Here is a 17448-nt window from a genome sequence, read left to right as displayed (position 1 = left end):
TTTTCTAGAGCCTCTCCATGCCTATGGAACTCCTTACCCCAATCTATCCATCTATCTCCTTCTCTATCAGCTTTTAGAGGATCCCTGAAAACCCTTCTCTTCAGAGAAGCCTACCCTTCCCACACATAACTGTATTTTCATTTTGAGTCCATCTGATCATCCCCCACAGCTACTACCCTTTGTTCCACTTGACCCTCCCTTCTAGATTGTAAGCTCTAACGAGCAGGGCCCTCTGATCCCTCCTGTATTGATTGTATTGTGACTGTACTGTCTTCCCTGATGTAAATCGCTGCGCAAACTGTTGGCGCTATATAAATCCTGTATAATAATAATAATAATAATAATAATAACCAATGACGTCCTTGCGACGTCATTTACCGCAATGCACGTCGGGAAATTTTAGGGACGGCGCATGCGCAGTACGTTCGGTGCGGGAACGCGCCTAATTTAAATGATCCATGCCCCCTACCCGGATCATTTGAATTAGGCGGGCTTGCGCCGGGGAATTTACGATATGCCGCCACAACTTTACAGGCAAGTGCTTTGTGAATCAAGCACTTGCCCCTAAAACTTGCGGCGGCGTAACGTAAATGCGATACGTTACGCCGCCGCAGATCTACGTGAATCTGCCCCCCTGTCTGCAGAAAGTAGATACGCCGGCGCAGATTTGAATTTACGCGGTGTATCTATGGATACGCCGGCGTAAATTCTATCTGAATCTACCCCAGTGTAGATGCAGACAGGCCTAATGTAAACAAAGGGATATTTCCAGTGCTCTAGTGCTGCGATAACAGATGCCAAAGAGCACATAAAAGAATGGGTAGAGGTAAAATGTTATATCTGCAAAGTTATATACTATCCCTTGGATATAAATATAATAAAAAATAAAAATGCGTTCTAGAAGTACAGGTAAATACGGTAAGTTGGAAATGGCGGCGGCTGTAGATCAGCAGCAGATCCTACAAAAAAAACAACAAGATTATAAGTACAAAGATCTGCATTCATTTCTCATGTATTTGACTACCAGTATGACAGAACACTTCTACTGGCAGCTGGAAGCTGAGAGCAGAGGTGGCTGGACGGGGGGCCGAGAGGTCCGAGACCACCTGGGCAACTGATGAAGGACACAGGACAGGAAAATTGTCTGTTTACCCCAGCAACCAATCAGATGCTTCCTAGCATTTTCTAATATGCACAAAAAAAAAAAAAAGCTAGAATCTGATTGGTTGCTGTAGGCATCTCTTAAGGGTTTCAACCACAACATACGTTAATTCCTGATCGGAGGTACAGACTGGTAGCCTGTTTTCTGGCGCTGTGTAAAAGAAAGTCAGTGCATGCTTATACAACATCAACATATAACCTTGAAAATACATGAAATTTCAGATGTTTTTTGCCATACAAGAAACAAGACGTGATAGAGCCCGGTACAACAACAACAAAAAAAAAAGTCTGGAGAAGTGACTTGTATTAGAAATATACAGGACTTCTCCCAAGCCTCTCCCATCCTTTGGAATTCCCAACCCCAATCCGTCCGACCAACTCCACTTTTAGGCGATCCCTGAAAACGTTTACCTATCCTTCCTCCACCCTGTACTTTTATTTTCTCCATCAGCCCATTCCCCACAATTATTACCCTTTGCATCACTTGACCCTCCCTTTTAGATTGTAAGCTCCAACGAGCAGGGCCCTGCTTCTTGTATTGAATTGACAGTGCAGGTAAACAGAAATCAAGTAGGTAGGAGGTATGGGATATCAAGGGTGTAGATGGATCAGAGTGCTGGGGGGATATCTGCAGAGCTGTATCTTGGCCTAGGCCTCGGGCGGCACTTTGCGGGGGCGGCGTTTTGATTTCAGTGGGCAGGGGCGCTTTAAGAGCGGTGTATTCACCGCTCCTAATGCGCTGCAAAGAAGCTACTAACAGGACAGGGCGGGTCTTAAATAGGAAGGGGTGTGTCCTTGACAGGAAGGGTGGGCCGTATTTAAATTAGGGGGTGCATGAGTTTAGTCAGGCCTAGGGCAGCACAAAACCTAAATACACCTCTGGATATCTGGGATGTAGAGGGGCAGCCCAGGGCTGCCCCAATTTTGGGGTAGCCTGGGCTCAAGGAACAGCTGCTTTGGGGAAAGGGCAGGTGCCCCCCATGCAGATGGGGCCCCTGGGCAGTGCCCAGGTGTGCCCTCTCATTAAGACAGCCCTGGTCTGCCCTCATGTTGATAAGCACTGTTCAAACTGTTGGCACTTTATTTAATGCTGTATAATAATAATAATAATAATAATAAAATACAGGATACAGCTCATTTAGGCTGCAATTCTATTCCACTGTTCCAACAAATTCGATGGCTCTGTTGGGTCGAGCACTCCAAGCATGCTAAAGTGGTTTCTCAAGCACTATTATCACATTATAATACAACTTGAGAAGCCACTTTAGCGTATTGTAAGTTTTCTTGCAGCTCAATGGATCGGCCCTGTGAGCCCAAAGAAAATATCCACAGTAAAATAAAAGACTACAGGCAGTGGCCCAGATTCAGGTAGGGGCGCGCACTGATACAGCGGCGCAGCGTATCGTTTTTAAGCTACGCCTCTGTAAATTACTGGAGCTACGCTGCATTCACGAAGCATTTGCTCCGTCATTTGTGGCGGCGTATCGTAAAAGGGGCCAGCGTAAGCCCGCGTATTTTAAATGATCCCGTAGGGGGCGTGGATGATTTAAATTAGGCGCGTTCCCGCGCCAAACGTACTGCGCATTTCCCGACGTGCATTGCGGGAAATGACGTCGCAAGGACGTCATTGGCTTCGACGTGAACGTAAATGGCGTCCAGCGCCATTCACGAACGAGTTACGCAAACGACGCAAAATTTGAAAATCGCGACGCGGGAACGACGTCCATACTTACCATTGGCTGCGCCTCCTAATAGCAGGAGCAGCCTTACGGTGAAAACGACGTATGCAAACGACATAAAAAACTACCGTCAGGCGCGCGTACGTTTGTGAATCAGCGTAAGTATGCAATTTGCATACTCTACGCTGACAACTACGGGAACGCCACCTAGTGGTCAGCGTCAGAATGCACCCTAAGATACGATGGCATAAGAGACATGCCAGTCGTATCTTAGGCTAAAGTCGGCGTATCGAGCTTTCTGAATACAGAAAGTAGATACGCCGGCGCAACTAAGCAATTACGCTGCGTATCTATGGATACGCAGGCGTAATTGCTACCTGAATCTACCCCAGTGTGTATGAAGGGTGATTCACACAATATTCCAGCTTTTGGTGGATGCCGGATTCCCTCAACGAGGAGTCTATTTATCACACATTTGTGCAAGTTGAATAAAATGTTCCATATTTTTCAAGGAGATTAATGCCGGTATCGTCAGTGCCATCTAGTGGCCAACTTGCACATACCTGTAGTTTCCTCACTGTACTATTTAAAAAAAAAAAAAAAAAACATACTGCATTTTGGCCAATAGATGGAGCTGATGATACAAGGATTAGCCTCTTACGATCGGTTTTCCCGGCTGACTTTTTACCGCCGGGGAAACCAAAGGGAAAGCCGAGAACCTGCTCGGCAGCTTTTCCCCCCCCCTAACACACGGTCAGTTTTCCTGGCAGGAAAACTGCCATGAGAGCTTTGGCCGGGAATCCCGGCCGTGTGTAAGCTCCACTGTAGGCTTTTAACATAGGGAAACTGCAGAGAAAAATACCCCCGGGAATCCCTGTGATCTGCCAATATGGTTCCAGCTATCCAGATGGTTCCTGTAAGAACTGCGCAGGCGCAATCCTTGCCGACAGAAATCTCCGAACCTCGGCCGGGATCCAGGGTGACGTGAAATTTGAGGAAAGTGGCCAGTCGGCCTTAAGTCTTTGCTTCGCTCGGCCTCCAGGCTCTTTTTTTAACATCCTCCAATCCACGGGGATGTTAAGGAATGAGCCTGGATGCCGGCCGAGGTTCGGAGATTTCCGTCGGCAAGGATTGCGCCTGCGCAGTCCTTAGAGGAACCATCTGGATAGGGGAACCATAACGACAAGTCAACGGCAGGAAAATAAAAGATGTGCTCTCATTTTTCCTGCCAGGATTCCCGGCAGTTTTCCTGTCGGGAATACAGCCATGGAGCATACACACGGGCAGTTTTCCCGGCCAAAATTTGTCCCCGGATCGAGTGTACGAGGCATTAGGGGAAAAAAAATAGGGGACATTTCTTACATTTCGTACTTTTGGTAATATCGTGTACAGCAGGGGCATTGCTATGGTAATGCGCATTAACATGCGTTGTTGTGCTAAGATGCTAAGACAGCCCTGCCAATGGACCGCAAAGGACAAAACAAATGTACACGACCCTTTTTGTAAAGTGCGTTGTGGTGCAGTGCGGTGCGTTGGGCTCTACTGTACAATGTGTTTGGGTGACATTCACCATTATTGACACTGCACATAGAGAAGGTGCTTTGAGGTTCAGCGCACATCACCCCTAAGGCACAGGTGTGATTGGCCCCCCACTCTCCAGCATCCACCAAACACTTTTTGCTCATTTTAGTCTCTTATTTCACAATGATGCCTTCAATCGAGCGCAGAGACTTCTCAAATACTCTCTCATATTTTCACATTTAATGCATGAAGCAGCTCTAGAGTCGCACTTTCGCGGCCAAGTGGATAACAGAGGGGGGGGGGGCGCAAACATATTAAAATCTGGTAATATAAAAGCATTTGGAAGGAGTGGAGCTTATCAGGCGCGCAGAACCGCCAAGGCCCCTTAATCCCCGGACCGACTAATCGAAGCGGCGGAATTAATGGAGATTTCTCACGCGAGGCGATAAGCGAAAAGCACCCATTGTCTATGTTTATCCAAGCAAGCCCTCCAATTGCTGCCGTTCTGAGAGGAGACATTTTAGGGCGTATGGCAAAAAAAAAGATAAAAAGACCATTGAAATCTCATGTATTTTCATTACCACATCACTGTGTACACAGGGAAAGTCTCTTCAGTGCTCCTAACACATAGAACTGGGCTGTTACCTCTTTTCTGTGCTGTAACAAGGATAAAACATTTTATACAACAACAACAACAATGTAACAAATAACACAAAATATGTCAGAATTCATAAATCTTCTACACATTTTAAAAATATAACAATGTGACATACCCTCATTTCAGCTCAAGCACTCTTGATACAATAATAATGTAATATTTACTGCATATATAAGCAGGGGAAAGCAGGAGGAATCACGACATATCATTTATAACTAGAAACTATTCACACCTGAGCCATCTGAAGTGCATTTCCATAAAAGTGCTTCAAACGGCATCTTCAATATACAAAGCCTCGTACACACTACTAGGTTTTCTTTTGTTACACACAGCGGGGCTGAACGAAAAAGAAACTGACAGCTCAGGAGGAGCCGCTGTGATGTTAGTACAGAGATCTCCCCTTCTTTTCTATTGTGTTCCCCCAGCCAGAAAACAGCGGTCGGGAGTCGGTCATCAGGCCTCTTTAAGGTACCACCCTTTGCAGTAGCGGCTGGTGGCAGTGGTGTCACTAGGGGGTGGCTATTGGGGCTATAGCCCCGAATCTGGGGCCCATAGCCCCTAGTCTCTTACCTAGGGTTGGCTTTGGACTCCATCTGCTCATCTGGTGGCCGGGGGAGGAACATGACTAGTTAATGACTAGTTAATGCTATCAGGCACATATCTTAATTATACTCAGCAGTTCCGACAATTTAATCATTGTCCCGACGTCCACTTCTATACCGATCTGCCGGGCAATGTAATTGTCGGGAAGCGGAGCACAAGGATTAAACCCCTGGGACAATTTGATTATTTTCGGACACGGACAGGCGGAGTAATCCTTGTGCTGTATATATATATATATATATATGTGTGTGTGTATATATATATATATATATATATATATATATATACACACCGTATATACACACACACATGTAAATTATTTACATGCGTTTGCCCGCCCAATCATATGACTTTCTTTACTTCACTGCTATGGGCTCCAGCCCCAGATGTGTCCATCCTTTCTCTAATAAACTAGCTTTCCATTGACAAAAACAAAAACCCTCAAGCCTGAAAACACTCAAAAGATGTGTATACAAAAGTGAATAAAAAATGCTCAAAAAACACTTGAGGAAGATCAAGCTCAAATATGAACCTAGCCTATGTGCTTCTTTGGGACAGAGTAGCCTGTTTTCGGTCCATATGGGAGTGCCTGAAAAAAAAAATTTGGGGCTATTTCTTGTCTCTCCTTCTCCTAGGAACTAGGGGGCAGATCCTCAAAGAAATTACGCCGGCGTATCACTTGATACGCCACGTAATTTCAAATTACCCGCGTCGTATCTTTAGTTTGAATCCTCAAATCAAGATACGACTGCATCTGGGTTAGATCCGACAGGTATACGTCCTCGTACGCTTTTCGGATCTAAGATGCAATACTTCGGCGTCCGCTGGGTGGCGTTCACGTCGTTTTCCGCGTCGGGTATGCAAATTTCTTTTTTTGCGTAACTCGTCCGTGAATCGGGATGGACGCAAGTCACGTCTAAGTTTAAAAAATGACGTCCTTGCAACATCATTTCGCGCAATACGAGGCGGGAAATTTTAGAAACGGAGCATGCGCAGTTCATTCGGCGCGGGGACACGCTTCATTTAAATGAAACACGCCCCCTAATCGCCGATTTGAATTCCGCCGCCGCCGTAACTTACGGCACAAATTCTTCCAGGATTCGAACCAGCCAAAAGTAAGTTACAGCGGCGTAGCATATCTCTGATACGCTGCGCCGATGTATTTCTATGTGAATCTGCCCCTAGCTTTTCATTGGCTAAAACAAAAAACCCTCGAACCTGAAGAGCCCAAAAGATGCTCATACAAAGGTACATAAAAAAAATGTTCATAAAATACTTGAATTAGATCAACCTCAAGTTCTAGCCTATATGCTTCTTTGGGGCAGAGTCACATTTCTATATCCCCTGTTGGAGCACCTGAAAATGCATGTTTTTTGAACAATTTCTTGCCTCTCCTCCTCCTAGTAACTAGCTTTCCATTGGCTAGAACAAAAACCCTCAAGCCTCAAAACATCCAAAATGTGCATGTATGAATGTGCATTAAAAAATGCTCAAAAAATACTTGTGGAAGATCAAGCTCAAGCGTCAACCTAGTCTGTGTGCTTCTTTGGGACAGAGTAGCATGTATTTGGTTTATATGGGAGTCCGGCTAATCCCCCGTAGAAGTCCCCTTGCGACGAAACAATTGTTGGGTGCCGTGACGTCATTGCGTTCCGTCCTGAACGCTGGCCGTGGTTGCAGATTGAGTAGCGAGGAGCATCGGAACACTACAGCTGAAGCGCTCTCTCTTTCCCTTGTCCATTTATATACAGTTTTTTGGCAACATAACTAAAAGGTATTGGGAGACCAGACTTCCCATAGGCTTCATAAGACTGGTGGAAAACAGTCTTTACCTCTGGTAAGCGGCCAATCTTCCTTTCACAAACTGCATGGGTGAACACCTTTTTCACAGCAATCAAGATCTCATCACATTTTGCTAATTAAGGACTCTTTTTCACTTGATTGAGACACATTTTTTATAATTGGGTTTCCAAACGGACTTTGCTGTCTTTTCCATCACATATTTATTTTATTTATTTTACTTATTTGGTCTCTTCTCAAAGAACAATTTTTTTCTTTTGGTTTCACTGCTATTACTTAATTGCATATAAGCATTTATCACTTATATTAGCGCTGCACTGCTTTTTACATTTATGCTTGTTAATTTGTTGTACACATTTTAGTGCTAGCTGCTATATACTTTTTTGTTTGTTCATAACATCACTTATCACAATTTTTTATCATAACAAATTTTTAGCGCAGCGCCAACCCTTTGGGTTTTCTTAAATGTTTATATGGGAGTGCCTGAAAAATGTCTGAAAACATTTTTTGGGGCTATTTCTTGTCTCTTCTTCTCCTAGGAACTAGCTTTTCATTGGCCAAAACAAAAAAAACTCAAGCCTGAAGAGCCCAGAAGATACTCATACAAAGGTAAATAAAAAAAATGCTCATAAAATACTTGAAGAAGATCGAGCTCAAGTTTGATATTAGCCTACAGTACAGGGTGGGTCATTTATATGGATACACCAAAAACAAAAGTTGGATTCGAAATGGCCGACTTCAAAATGGCCACCATGGTCACCACCCATCTTGAAAAGTTTCCCCCTTTACATATACTAATGTGCCACAAACAGGAAGTTAATATCACCAACCATTCCCATTTTATTAAGGTGTATCCATATAAATGGCCCACCCAGGTGGATCCATATAAATGGCCCACCCTGTATATGCTTCTTTTGGGCATGAGTCACATGTCTATATCCTCTATTGGAGCACTTTTTTTTTTAACAATTTCTCCTAGTAACTAGCTTTCCATTGGATAGAACAAAAACCCTCAAGCCTGAAAACATCCAAAATGTGCATGTATTAATGTGCATTAACAAATGCTCAGAAAACACTTGAAAAAGAACAACCTTGAGCGTCATCCTAGCCTATGTGCTTCTTTGGGACAGAGTAGCATGTTTTCGGTCCATTTGGGTGTAGGGTGGGCGCACATTTACGCTGGCCGCATGGTGGCGCTGCCATTGATGAGCCATTCAAATATGCAAATGAGGAAAATACGGCGATTCACGAACCTGCGCCCGCCCGACGCAGGCTACGATGGGTACGCATAAGTTGTACGTCCGGCGTAAAGTTAAGCCCCATAAAGGAAGTGTAACTCAGCAGCAGACATGTAAAGGTCTGCATCAGGGAACAGAGGCCGGCGGTTTTTATGTAGTTTACGTTGGACGTGTGTCTGGATGGGCGTAGATTACGTTCATGGCGTAGGCAGTGATCCGGCGTATCTTAGGTAGATTTTTTCCGACGTGGTTATGAGCATGCGCACGGGGATGCGCCCACGACACAACGCATGCGCAGTTCGTTTAACGTACTTGTCTGGCTCTCAAACCATCATTTGCATGGGGTCACGCCTCATTTGCATGGGTTTGCATGGCTCACGCCCACCTCCACCTACGCCGACTTACGCCTTCGAAACCCAGCGCAGTTTAGGCAGCATTGGCTTTGTGAATTCAATGCTTGCCTCTCTGCGCTGCGTCGGCGTAGCGTACATTGAGATGCGCTACGGCGGCGTAATGTGCGCCCGTTCTCTGTGAATCCGGACCAAAGTATACAAAAGGTGGAACATCAGAGAGAAAGTCTGACAAAGGTGACAATGTGAACAGTATAAAACAGAATAAAGACATACCGTGTACAAAAAGGGGTACAGTTGGGTACAAAAAATAAGTAGTTAATGATGGGTAAAATAAGTACTAGAAACATGCTACCCTTGGTACATGGGCCCAGATTCAAGTAGAATTGCGCAATATTTGCGGGGGAGCAGGGCAACGATTTTGCCCTGCGCCCCCGCAAATATTTTGCGCTGCCCTCGATTCACGGAGCAGTAGCTCCGTGAATTGCGAGGGCGCGCCGGCAAATTTGCCCGGCATAAGCGCGCGCAAGTTAAATGATCCCGGGGGGGGGAATCATTTAAATTAGGCGCGCTCCCGCGCGGAGCGTACAGCGCATGCTCCATCGGGAAACTTTCCCGACGTGCATTGCGGCAAATGACGTCGCAAGGACGTCATTTGCTTCTAAGTGAACGTGAATGGCGTCCAGCGCCATTCACGTTTCACTTACGCAAACGCCGTGAAATTCTAATTTCACGGCGCGGGAAGGCCGGCTATACTTGCGCTAAAAGTAGCCGTACGGAAACTCCGTACCTGGCTTGCGCGGGGCCCGCGCAAGCTTGTGAATCAGTGGTAGTATGCAATTTGCATACTACACGCCGATACACAATGGGAGCGCCCCCTAGCGGCCCCCGCAAGAATGCAGCCTAAAATCTGCGAGGCATAAGAGCCTTATGCCGCGCAGATTTTAGCCTGCAGTCGGTGTAACGAGGTTCCTGAATCAGGAGCACTCGTTACACCGGAGCAAGTAAGCACTTGCGCTGCGTAACCTATGGTTGCGCGGGCGCAAGTGCTTCTTGAATCTGGGCCAATGTATATACACTTAACCTCAAAAATCATGGTCCACATCTAGTGGCAATAGGGGCAAGACTGCGATTTATTCATGGACGTGCAGGGAAGGAGATATTAGCCCAGAGCAGGGCTGGACTGGGACAAAAATTTGGCCCTGGACTTCATCCAGACTGGCCCACTTTGACAGGTCTCTCCCATGAAGGCCAGACAACTCCTGCACCTCCCCCGGCCACCCAAGCCCCCTCTACCCCTTCACTAGCCACTAGCCATTCTACTTCAATAGAGTAGAACGGCTGGTCCTGGTACTCTTATAGGCAGTACCAGTGGGGAAGCTAGACATTATTTCACCCTGGGCAAAGAATCAGTTTGGTGCCCCCCCTTATGGGACAAGATTAGGCTGAAGTGAGAAACTCCCAGGCCATAGCTGTTGAGTCAGCTGTCTGTCCCCTCCCCCATGCTCCTCTGTCGTCCCCACTGCTCCTCTGGTCCTCCCCCTGCTTCTCTGTTCCCCCCAGTTGAGCGCTGCGGGGAGGGAGAGGAGGTAAGCGCTGCGGGAAGGGAGAGACAGAGGAGTGGAGGGGGCGGCAGTCCACTGTCACTGAAGTGGCCCACTGAGCCATCGGCCCACCGGGAAACTCCCTGTAGTCCCAATGGCCAGTCCATCCGTGGCTCAGAGTCTCCGGAGCCTGCAGACTTTACCATATTTGGAAGGGCATCCCCTGTGCGGGTAGATAGGTTTTTTGTATTTCAAACTATTGTTCACCTCCGTCAACCACATTCCCAATTCAGGTGGTGAAGGCCTCATCCATTGCTTTCCTATGGTTTTCCTAGCAGAGAACAATGTTTCATTAAGAAATATTTTGGTAAATTTGTTGATATCTGGCTCTGGGTATATACCGCGTAGGCATGGCTTAGGGTATAGGGTGATGGGAGAGCCCATGGTGTCATGAAGGAATTGTACGATTTGCGTCCAGAAGCCCTGAACCTTGGGGCAACTCCAGATCAGGTGGTAAAACGTTCCTGACGTCTGGTCCCACGTGGCACAGTTGGCGGTTTGATCACGTTTATACCGTGACACCCTAAGTGGAGTTAGATATGCCCGGTGGGTAATATAATTTAGCGTTTCATTTTACTTTTCCTGACTGAAAAGAAACGTACAATATTGGGCCAGTCTGTAAAAAAAAACTTAAATGAGATGGCTGTATTTCTGCTTATTATGTGCACAAGTTTGGTAAACCTGCCCGGCATGTAATGTATATCTCAAAAAACACTGAAATAAGTCACAGAATGAATACAGAATGTGATGTTACAATGATGGTTTTATAACATTTCAAATGCCCTCACGGTATTTATTCACACATTGGTGACACTGTATGAAACAACCACAGATCCCGAAACATACATTGTGTGATCCATTGTACTTACTTGCTGGTGAGATGGATCTTGGGTGTAATCCCAAACTCCCCAAAGAGGGTGACAAAGACATTGGCATCAGTGCCGGCTCCTCGTACATCTCCAGTTATGGTGACCACTTCGTAAACTATTGAGAGGAAAAAGAAAATAGCACCCATTGAGTTGTAATGATTAATACCAAACATCCTATTCATTAAACTCAGACGATCCTATGATCCTAGGAGTCGGTCATATTGGTGAAGATGCAGGTCAAAGTTGGGTAGTGCTTACTGCATAGCTCCTAACTGTCCATGATTTTGAGGGACTGTACCTGATTTGGAACAATGATCCTTTGTCCCTCATTTGTCCCTCATTTTGGTCTGATCTATATAGTTGTATATAAAATGCACTTGTTATCTATCAAGAAGTGTTCCCCAGTGCTAAACCTTTCATCTGATTTCTAAATGGCTGCATTTGTAAATTCCAAAAGCCAATATAAAGGAATAGTAGTGGTAAAAAAAAAAGCACTTGTGGGTTTAACCAATCTTTTGTACAATTCTCCTTTAAGGGGGTGTGGCAAGAGGTGTGTCTTATGCCTGCATACTTTTGCTAATAGGTGTCCCTCCATAGGCATGCGCACAGGGTGTGCCAGATGTGTCTAGGCACACCCTAATCACCCTGTGTGGTGCAGATTGCACCGAAATATTATTATTATTATATGTTAAACGTGCACTAATGCACAGAAAGATACAGCATTAAATGGCATATAACACACTGAAATATACAAGGTTAAACGTGCACTAATGCACAGGAATATGCTGCATTAAACATGCAGTAATGCACAGAAATATACTACGTTAAACGTGGACTAATGCACAGAATTACACTGCGTTAAATGTGCACTAATGCACAGAAATATGCTGCATTAAACGTGCAGTAACGCACTGGAATATACTGCATTAAACATGCAGTAATGCACAGAAATATACTGCATTAAATGTGCAGTAAAACACAGAAACAGACCCCTGATATTCCACCAAAAGCTCCCTAATGGGGCTCCTAAAATAAAAAAATATAATAAAAATAAAAACTACTGACACTGTCCACTGCCCTACTGACACCAATCTCTGCCCTACTGACACCGTCCACCGCTCTACTGATACCATCAGTATACTGTATATACACATGCACACACATGCAAATATGTTTGCGCTTTGGGGTGCACACCCTAATGCAATAGGCTGCGCACACCTATGTGTCCCTCATTCCCATGTCAAAAAGTTGGGAGGTATGTTAATGTTCCTAGACTCCACCCCTGGCTAATGATTGTACATTGCGTCAAATTTGTGTGATCAATCTCCACTACTTGAAATTAAAAATGGATATATAGTAAAGAGTGGTGAGAGTGCCATCATCCCAGACTTATATAGAAAAAAGAATACGCTCTAGAATGTAGGGGACTATTGTGGGCACAGCAGACAGTATGGACAGTTGAGCAAAAATAGTATAAAGAAAAGGTTAAAAGAGTACAATCAGAAAAATAAATAGCGGCTTGTAAATAATGCATCAGCAACACAATGATATTGGTTGCCAAAGACCTTGACCATGTAAAACACAATTTTGAGACATCCATGGTTTTACATGATCAAGGTCTTTGGCAACCAATATCAAAAGCTTTTTTATTGCAATAGAGACCTACTGTACCATGGATTTTCTGCAATAAATACTTCTGATCTGTCTGCTAGCAAATTTGTTGAGGTTTTATACTACGCTGTGTTTGCCTTGGTTCCAGGAGTAATCAACTCCAATATGTATATATGTATGTGCAGGAGTTACAACATCCCAACCTGGCCAAGTTAAGATAGCCAAAGACAAGAACACTGGAAGATGTTGCTGTCAACATAGGAGCTCACAGATGTCATATCTTTGGAACAGAGGTAGGTACAGAGCTTAAAAAAAAAATTTTAATTGCAGTACAAAATGTCAAGGCCAGTTTGTGACAAACAGTTGTGATACAATCTTATGCTATAAACCAGCAGGAAATAAAAAATTCAAAGGGGCATAATGCAAACATCTTGTCAAAAACAATTGGTCAACCGTAATGCCGCATACACACCATCACTTTATGTGATGGAAAAAAACTACACTTTCTGTGAAGTAAAAAATGACGTTTTTGAAACTTCAATTTTCAAAGACGAAGTTGCCTACACACCATCGTTTTCTCACAATGTTCTTGCAAAGTGAGGTTACGTTCCACCACGTTTTACCATTGAAGCTTGCTTCATAAGTAGCTTCTGGGCATGCGTGGATGAAAAAACGTCTTAGAAAACGACGTTTTTTGCTACACACGGTCAATTTCTGTGAAGTAAAAAGTGCACTTTTGAAAAACAACACATAAAATTGAAGCATGCTTCAATTTTTTTTGGTCGTTTTTTACAAGACATAAAACGACGTTTTCCCCCACACACAGTCAATTAAAGTGACGTTTTTAAAAACGTCATTTTTTTTCATCACATAAAGTGATGGTGTGTACGCGGCATAAGATGTGTAAATGTAGACAGCAAGACTAAAATCAAAACCAACAACAGTGAAACCAAGACACACAAAAAAAAGGAAAAAGGAAAAGAAACTAGAACGGAAACTCAGGTTACTCTTGCAAACGGTGCGTGAGCCAAGGGTTCCACTTGACATCAAAGATAGGAATGGAATCCCGTAGTGTGTGAAATATTTTCTCTGATAACATTCCTTGGTCTACCCTAGTCAGAACTTGGGCAAACAGGAGAATGTTAGACTGCCAAAGGTTTAGAGGTGTCCTTCGAGTAGTAAACAGTGAGTGTGTCAGAGCCATGCACCTTCCCACCAATTGGTCCATCAGTGCCAGGGTCTTCTTTCACGTAGGTTGCAACCTTTCACAATCCCAGAACAAGTGCAGAAAAGAGCCTGGAAGGGCACAGCCCCAGAAGCAATTTGAGGAGGACAGTGGGAATATCCTGCCTAACCTCTGGGGAGTGTAATACCAGCGAGTAAATAGCTTGATCGCAGTTTCTCTGATAGTGAGAGAAATTATTCCTTTTTCGCAAATTTTGCCAGTTTGCTTCCCAGTCTTTTTCGTCATATTCCAAGCTCAGTTGTCGTTCCCATTGAATCATATGTTTCAGTTTGGGACTGTCTCTAACCCCTTCTATTGATTTTTAAAGTGCAGAGATCAAACCTTTCTGTCTGGGAGAAGTGTGGCACAGGGATTAAAAGGAGGTGTTGGAATCTGAAGGGGTGCTTGTATAGTGTGTCTGATAAAAGTGGCGGATCTGTAGGTATCTGTAGAATTCCCTAGCTGGAATATCCTTCTGAGCCTGCAGGTAGGCGAAAGAGACAAACCTGTCCCCCTGCTGAAAACCGGCCAGAGATGTCAGACCACCACTCTTCCACCACTCGAAGGAGCAAGGGTTTGTAAAGGCCTCCGGGAGCCTAGGGTCCCCTAGGAAAGAAGCCCCAGGGGGGGATTTAGACATGAGAGCCAGCTTAGATTTATAAAGATCCCATAGTTTGAGCCCATGTGCAACCACCAGGTTCTTCCCAACCAAGTCTGAGGCTAGCGATCTGGAAAACCACATTAGGTCAGGTAGGTAATAAGGAGCAATAGAGTCCTGTTTAAATTTGACTCATGGGACCCCAGAGTCCCGAATATTCCACTGTGCTTGCTAGGAGAGCCTACTGGCAAGATAGTAAAGCTATATCTGAGGAACTCCCAGGCCACCCGATCTAAAAGATCGATACAGCACCTCCCTGGAGAACCTAGGAGGTCTTTCCCCCATATGAATCTATTCAGATGGGCTTGAAATTAAAGAAGAGGACTTAGAGATCTTGAGGGGAGGAGCACGAATGTCACAAACTACGGTGAACGAGAGTGAACCACAACTGCGGTTAGAGAAAGATTTCAATGCACTTCTTTATGCAAAATGATTTTCAGTACTGGACCCCAGGCCTCACTCTAATCAGAGAAAAAGAGTTTGGGGGTTCACTACATCATCTCTCTCACATATAGGAATGCAATCATTCAAGGAGGGCATGGTGCCCACCCTGCTGAAACAAGGTACAATAAAACCAATCTTAAAAAAAACACCCCTGACCCCAAAGACCCAAACAACCGGAGGCCCATAACAAGTCTAAATGTTTTCTCCAAGGTAATGGAGAAAGAAGTTGTACAACAGCTGCAACTGCATTTAGACAAATTACTCGACACGTTTCAATCAGGTTTCCCTTCCGGGGCACGTAACAGAAACGGCGCTGCTCAAAATATGGAATGATGTTCTAGAGGCCGCAGATGAAGGAGAATCTTGTCTCCTGATCCTGCTGGACCTAAGCACGGCTTTTGACACTGTAGACCACGGACTACTGCTAGCTAGGCTAGCTGAAGTGGCCAAAGTCGCGGAAGGTGATTTACCCTGGTTCTCCTCCTTCTTGAAAAACCGATCACAAACAGTGAAACTGGGACCTTTCACTTCTGAAAAACGTACGGTATCATGCGGAGTCCCTCAGGGATCTCCCTTGTCACTTGTATTGTTCAATATCTATCTCCGCCCCCTCTTTGAAATCATCAGGAACCAGAAGCTACTTTACCACTCCTATGCAGATGACACTCAACTGTATTTTCGCATCTGCAACAAAAAGGATCATTCTCTTGGACTAGAGAAATCCCTCTCTCTAATAGATAGCTGGATGACATCCAGTTATCTTAAACTCAATGGTTCAAAAACAGAACTGCTCCTGTTTCACGCAAACCGAAAAAGTCACCCCACGCCAACTTGGACTCCCCCGCCCATTCTGGGTAAAACTATCACCCCTAGCACCAAAGTCAAAAGTCTCGGAGTCATTTTCGACTCCTACAAGACAATGGATGCACAAATAGGGTCAGTAGTCAGCGGATCCCATCATCTGCTGCGCCTACTACGCAGACTCACCCCCTTTATCCCGAAAGAGGACATTGCAGTCGTGGTGGGAACAATCATCAATTCCAGACTAGACTACGCAAATACCCTCTATCTAGGACCCCCTAAATACCAAATCACTCGTCTGCAAGTCATTCAAAACACGGCCGCTCGATTAGTGACTGGCAAAAAAACATGGCAATCAATCTCACCTTCGCTGAGATCCCTTCATTGGTTGCCAGTAAAGGACAGAATCACTTTCAAGGCACTCTGCCTAACGCATAAGTGTATTCACGGAATTGCCCCCCAATATCTATGCGAAAAAATAAAAGCCCATAACCCAAATCGCATTCTGCGATCCACAAATCAAAACCTCCTCCAAATACCCAAAGCCAGATACAAGTCCAAAGGAGATCGAAGATTTGCAGTCCAAGGACCTTGGCTGTGGAATGCGCTACCAACTACCATCTGACTGGAATCGGACCACTTGACCTTCAGGAGAAAGATTAAAACCCATTTCTTCTGAGGTCAGGGGGTTTCCTTACCCATGGAATGGAAACAGCGCCCAGAGGCGATTCAGTTCGCATGTGTTGCGCTTTGCAAGTTTTTCACTCACTCAATGCGTTGAGCTACTAAGGGAGAAGGTATTATAACATACCTTCAACCCCTAGCCTTAAAAGGTTACGGTGAACGTGAGTGAAGCACAACTGCGTTAAGGAAAAGATTTCAATGCACTTCTCTATGTGAAGTGATTTTCAGTACTGGACCCCAGGCGTCACTCTAATCAGAGAAAAATAGTTTGGGGGTTCACTACATCATATCACTCACATATAGGAATGCATTGAGCTACTAAGGGAGGAGGTATAACATAGCTTCAACCCTTAGGCTGCATTCACACCTTGGCGTACCTAATCGCGGCGTTTTGTCCCGCGAATTGCGGCGACAAATTGCAGCGTTTTGTACCGCGATTTGCGGCGACAAAACGCTGCGATTGTGAATGCAGCTTACCCCCAGGTCCACATCTCCTATGCCGAACGCCGAAAGCCGCTTGAAAAAAAGGTCCGGGACTTGTT

At 44.9% G+C, this 17448-nt stretch overlaps 1 protein-coding gene across 1 annotated transcript in view; it reads right to left on the bottom strand.

Annotated features, from left to right (window-relative positions):
- Positions 1–17448, bottom strand: part of LOXHD1 (lipoxygenase homology PLAT domains 1) — a 328148-nt gene that overhangs the window by 238673 nt on the left and 72027 nt on the right. The window contains exon 4 of the mRNA XM_040336339.1: positions 11484–11598. Coding sequence (XP_040192273.1) covers positions 11484–11598 — 115 coding nt within the window. The remainder of the gene's footprint in view (positions 1–11483; positions 11599–17448) is intronic.

This window comes from Rana temporaria, chromosome 1, assembly GCF_905171775.1.
Source record: "Rana temporaria chromosome 1, aRanTem1.1, whole genome shotgun sequence".
Classification (NCBI taxonomy): Eukaryota; Metazoa; Chordata; class Amphibia; order Anura; family Ranidae; genus Rana; species Rana temporaria.
Note: the sequence above shows the minus strand (reverse complement) of the source record. Positions and strands in the feature narration are given on the sequence as shown.